At 52.0% G+C, this 5,756-nt stretch overlaps 1 protein-coding gene across 1 annotated transcript in view; it reads right to left on the minus strand.

Annotated features, from left to right (window-relative positions):
* Positions 1-1,090: 1,090 nt before the first annotated feature.
* The window catches only part of SHISA2 (shisa family member 2), a 6,931-nt gene continuing 2,265 nt past the window's right edge, over positions 1,091-5,756 (minus strand). Inside the window, exon 2 of the mRNA XM_085321793.1 lies at positions 1,091-4,398. Within this exon, the coding sequence (XP_085177919.1) occupies positions 3,761-4,398 (638 nt within the window). The 3' untranslated portion in view covers positions 1,091-3,760. The remainder of the gene's footprint in view (positions 4,399-5,756) is intronic.

The following is a 5,756-nucleotide window of genomic DNA, read 5'->3' on the forward strand; positions in this document are numbered from 1 at the left end:
GCTTTCCAAATACGTCCCAGACGCRACTGAATGAAGATGCTCGAGATCGTGGGAGGGAGATAAGTATTTTTACTTTACTGTTGTGTTATTAGCATTTGCTGAATTCACATTAATGATGTGCCCTGGCTGAAGGACAGAGCTGGGCTTGACTCCAAAGTGGTGCCTGCCTTCTTTCTYTCTTTTTTGTTGTTTTATTTTGCTTTCAGGTTAACCTACAAATACAAAATGATCCAGGCTGTTCCCTGACGTGCGTCTGTGTGATGTATGAGGAGGGCTTGACTGAAAGGGAYGCTCACATTTTGCATTACGAAACATTTGCCATTTACAGAAAATCTCCAGCAAATAATCAAGGAGCCCAGGTACGCACGAAGTGAAAAATTTATTTGAAAGTGCAGGATCAGGGCTTTAGGAAAAGGGATGCTCGGGGGAGGACGGGCCAAGCGGGCGGCGTCCAGCCCGCTCGCCRGGGCGCCCAGGGCGGAGGAAGGGCGCAAACCCCGCCGAGGTCAGAGGACCGACGCAAAGGGACCCGCGGAGAAGCAAGAAATACGAGCAGGAAACGACAAAACGAGACGCAGCTGGGGGAAATACAAGGGAATCCAGGTGGGACATGATGGTTAGTAACGACTTYGGTGGGAGGAAAAGTGCTGGAAAGCAGAAAATCTGGACTGGGAGGTGTGCAYGTGGGGGGAATCTAGCTCCAGAGAGACCGAAAGCGAGCTGCAGAGCAGGTGCTGAGGAAGGGRGGTGCTACGGTCACCGCGCCGAGCCGGGTTCAAAACCTGCCTCCTTCCCCGCGGCGCCGTGCTGCAGACGGCAGCGCGGGCCGGCGGCTGCGGCCCCCGCCCCAACGCAGCGGGCTTCGATCCCAAAGGTAGCGTACCGGCGGCACGGGAGGCTCCGGATCCGCACCGAAAACCTCCTAACTTTGCTTTTATTTGCTTATTTATTTATTTTTACTTTGCCAGCGCCCGCAGGACGCGGCTGGCCAGGCTCGCTCCTGTAGGACACCGGCCTGACGCTTCGCAGAGGAAAAGTAAGGCACCAGCTGCAGCAAAAACGACTATGACCGAGCCAAACCAAGAAGAAGTCACGCCATAAAGTATTTATTAAGAAACAGAGGGAGATTTTTTTCTTCGTTTGTAAGAAACACTTTAAAATCAAGGGCCCTTTCAGAGATTTAAAGGCTGTATCAAACGTTAACATTGGTTTTACATTATTATACATGACATAAAAAACCCACATCTCACAAACTTTCTTTTATTACAATTCAGGTTTCTTGTCCTGCAACTGTAAATCACTTTCTACAGACTTAAATTTAACTTATTCATATTTTAAAAAAAAAAAAAAAAAGTGAGCCATGTACAGAGCGATGGCCCGAAGCCCGCAGGGCAGCGCAGGCGTCCTCCTCGGGGCGCACGCAGCGGACGCGGCGCGACCCCGGAGGCGGAAAGCGAGCGGCCCTCGCTCACTGCTGGGAAGGCAGGCGACGTGCTTACGGGTCCGAGCATCTCCAGCTCCGGCCGAAAACACCAGCGATCGGAGGCCTCCAGGCCCCCCCGCTTTTAATGCAAAACTCAACTTTGCAGGGTCAGGACAACCGAGCTGGTTCAGTTCCACTTTCAAATGCAATTTAAGCGCTTGGATGCCTAAATTTCCATGAGGCCTGAGCRCGTATTAAGCCCTCCAAGAGGGTGGGAGCACCCAGTCCTGAKGCACCTACCGAATTTCAGCATCCCCCGTGGCGCCTGGCTGTGTCATCAGGCATTTAACCCATTCGAACGATCTAGCCCTTAGCCCCYGTAAGGCAGAGCAGGCCGGTAACTAAATACTTCAGCAAGCTGCCTGGCTGCTTTGCAGAAGATGCCGAGCGTGTCTGGAGATCAAGCCCAGGGGTTTTTTGTGTGTTTTTTTTTCCCAGCCAAACGAAAGCCAATCTTTTTGCAAAGGTCATACATACCGAATGGCGAGATGGCAGCCAATAACAGCAGATCTGGTATAAATTACCTATTCATTTTCCTACTTCAGTGGTCAAAAACATTTCTCCCTTCTGTAGGCTGCTTGTGTGTGTGTGGCATGTTTACGAGTAAACCATTAGATCTGGCAAAGGTTCCGCGAGTATGCGTCATTTTAAAACAAACATACAAAAAAATAGTAGTATCACAGTTATTGCTACATACTGATACAGTATCAGACAATAAGAACCCTTTTATCAGCTCTGGTCTGGTTACAGTAATTGCTTGGTTCCGGTCTGCCCTTATTCTTCTGTTGTAGTATTTAATCAGAAGAACAAATGGATCAAAATGCAGACAGCAATTTTTTTAAAAAAAGACAAAAACAGGCTTAGAGACTGTTTGGTTTGTTTAGAAAAAAGTCTGGGGTGATATATTACAAATAGTACAATCTGCTTATTTTCCATACACTGTTGCCTTTTTGAACTTGAGAGATACTTTTCCCCAAATAAAGCAAAATAAACGGAGCCAGCAGCTTTAGCACAAAGTCACTCTGCCACGTGCTCGCAACTCTGCACCATGCAGAAATACTGCATTCGTGGAACAACTGCATTAAAAAAAGCTCTAAAACCTTGTATTCTTTGGTTGGGCCGGTTTTGTTATTCTCAACGTGGATTTTTTTTTTAAATTAAGTCTTTTTACCCCAAGAAAAAAGGAGAAGGATATAAAATCTCCGCAAGCCGCTCCAAGCGCAGCATGGGGTGGCGTTTGCTTGCCACCGCCACTGGTYGGGAATTCAGAACAGGTCGGCAGAGGGATGAATCCTATTTTCCTATGGCCAGACTCAATTACAAACCAGTAGTGAGGTTTGGGTCTAGCACGTTTGGGCATATGCACCCCGATTTACTATTTCATGGGAAATGGGAGTTAAATTAGGAATACTGGAAGTCACTATATGACCCTTCTCTGCAAACTTTGTTCCTGGTCAGACATGGTGATAYCTGAATCAGAAGTTTTGCTGAGTGCCGGTAAATACCTCATACCCTGTTATTATTTAAAAGTTCGCAAAGATAAACAAAGTCTGTGCAAACCACTACTAGTTCCTGATCTTGAGGCAAAAATCAAACCGAGAAGGGTTTCAAGTGCACCAAAAGTGGAGCTGAACAATTCAGACTCCGCTAATTCCTACATAAATACGTGGGACAAGGAAAATTGCTCTTTGCAAGGCTAAGCATAACGTGGCATTTCACCCCGAACCTAGGGTGCACGAGAAACCGAAGGAGTTGATGCTGAGAATCTAGCACACAATGATTGCACTGTTCAGTCCTCACTTGCGATGGTCTGTAAAGCAACGTGAAACGTCATTAAGGAACTGGAAGAGGAGAAGAGAGAAAAGAGGTTTCTTAGGTACTGTGGTCTTGTACAGTAACAAAACTCTTTCTGCAAATTAATTAGGCAAATACTTCTGACCGTGTCACACCTGAAGGGCACTTAATGGCTCCGGCATTTATCTCCCAGATACAGTTATTTGAAATGCATATGCATTTTCAGCGTAATCCTTTGCCACTGTAAATCATGCACTGGAATGAAAGCGTATCTGGAAATGTTAATTTGGAGATATCATCCTACAGTTTCTGGCAGCAGACCCCGACGAAAATAAATGGTTTATAAACACTGTCTGACATGCATGAGCCTTTCAAAATTATTTACAAGTGATGTCCTGGGAGCTTCATTCCAAGGAAGTACTTCTCCTCTGTGCAGTTTGGATATCAAAATCTGTTGGGTGGGGAGGGGGGAGGCCTGCGAGGTTACACAGTCACAGCTGGATACATCTTCTGCTCGCCGCCGGCGTGCGGGTAGGGGGACTGGATCTGCCTGTAGCCGCTCTGCAAGCCATCCAGGAAGGGGGGCAGGGGAGCCAGGGGCACGGCGTCGTGCTGCACCGCGTAGCCCACGTACGGCGGGTGCAGGTACTGCCCCTGGTGCGGCACCACCTGCGTGGCCTGCTGGCAGTTCAGCACCGAGAAGTTGGTGGGCATGTTGACGTACACGTTGTTCATGGCGCCTTCGGGCAGGCAGCAGTTGGTCTGCGACCTGGTGGCGGGGGGCCGGGGGGCCCCCGAGTTGGCGCTGGAGCTGGAGCTGGCGGCGGTGCTCGACTGGCGGGAGGAGGAGGCGCGGGAGGTGCTGGCGCTGGGGATCATGGGGATGGTCTCCATGAGGCGGCTGCCCGCCGGCGCGCGGCTCTGCTGCGGCTCCTGCTTGGGCCGCAGGCACCGGCAGCAGCACGCCGCCACCAGCGAGCCCACGATGATGAAGGCGACGAACACGGAGCCGACGATCAGGAACGGCACGTAGATGGGCACTGCAAGGGCACAGAAAGCGTTGGCTCCGGGCCCCGACCCGCGCGCGGGCTCCCCGAGGGCGCACCCGTTCAGCCAAGCAGCTTACGCCCTGAGCACGAAGGGGGCTGCTGAAAACCCACCGCTGCAGCCTCCGAAGCAAAGGGAAGGGGCCTCCCCTCCGCTCCGGCGACCGCGCCAGGCGGCTCGCCCGCGCTTCGCCCCTTCCCCTGCGCCCCGACGGCCTCCGGGCTCCACGGGGGCGTCACCGACCACCGCGGCGGGCTGGGCGCAGCGGCCGCCCGGTGACCAGCGCCGGCCCCAAGCCGCCCCCAAGCGCGGAGAGCAGGCAATAAAGCTGCGGTCAATCGTTACGCGAAACGCCTCGCTCCAAGAGCCGCAACCGGCGGTCAGATGCCCGCCGCAGTCGGGGTGCCTGCGTGCACAGCTCATTTAAGCGCCTCGCCTGTTAACCGGAAAGCCACAGCTCACCTCCCCTTCTTCTGCAACTTCAGCAACTTTTAGGCAATTTTTTCTTCCCCCAATTTTGCAAAATATTGTGTTTACAGCTCTACTTGGCAATACAGTAGCGCTGCAGCAGGTGCACGCACTCGCTACAGATTTTAACACAAGTTTTGCAAGAGTAAATCTGTCCTAATTATAACATCACTTCAGGCTACTTCTGGTGTTCAGCATGCGAGGATAGCAGCAAATGTGCTGGAAAGCCACGGAGGGGACTTTTTTTTTTTTTTTTAACAGCAGTAGACAGACTCAGGTTTATCCCTGAAATTCAATCTTGCAAAAAAACAGGCTTAAGTGGTGGTATCTGAGCTGGAAGAACGCGTACAATTAGAGCGGGGACTGGCTGGGAGTCGTTTCAAGATGTCATGTTACTTCCCCCCCCCCCTTGTACAAGTTGTTCCCTTTCATTTTTTTCCCTTCCTTTTTTAATTGGGAGCAAAACCAAGGCTGGAGAACCAATTAAGAGCAGCAGCACACGTTTGAGACGGCGCGTTCGAGACTCTCCGGAAAGGGGCATCAGCTGCTTTTAAAGAAAACCGGGTTGGACTTTCGAGTAACRCTAGGCCACCGCCAGAGCCCGGACGTTTTATTTATCCGCTTCGACGGCTACAACCGCCTCGTGGTTGGCAGCGGGAAGGACTTTGCGGTAATGGGGTAACGGGCAGGGGTGGCTGTTTTGGAGGCCCCGCAGCACCCCCGCGTCGCCTTGCGGTTCGACCCATCCCAGGCAGGGGGTGCGTATATACATGTGTGTGTATATATAAGTACACACACGCGCACACGAACACGTATATACACATTTACGTTTTAAGCCTGCCGCAAGCCCGACGCGGGTTTCTCCCCGGGGCCGGCCACGGGCGAGCCCCCCGCGCTCTGCTCCGGCCGGCGACCCGCCGGGGTGCGGGCAGCGGCTGCGCAGGGCGCCCCGTCGGGGAAGGGG

The sequence above is a fragment of the Rhea americana genome, unplaced genomic scaffold (assembly GCF_003343005.1).
Source record: "Rhea americana isolate MKP2758 unplaced genomic scaffold, rheAme1 scaffold_71, whole genome shotgun sequence".
Classification (NCBI taxonomy): Eukaryota; Metazoa; Chordata; class Aves; order Rheiformes; family Rheidae; genus Rhea; species Rhea americana.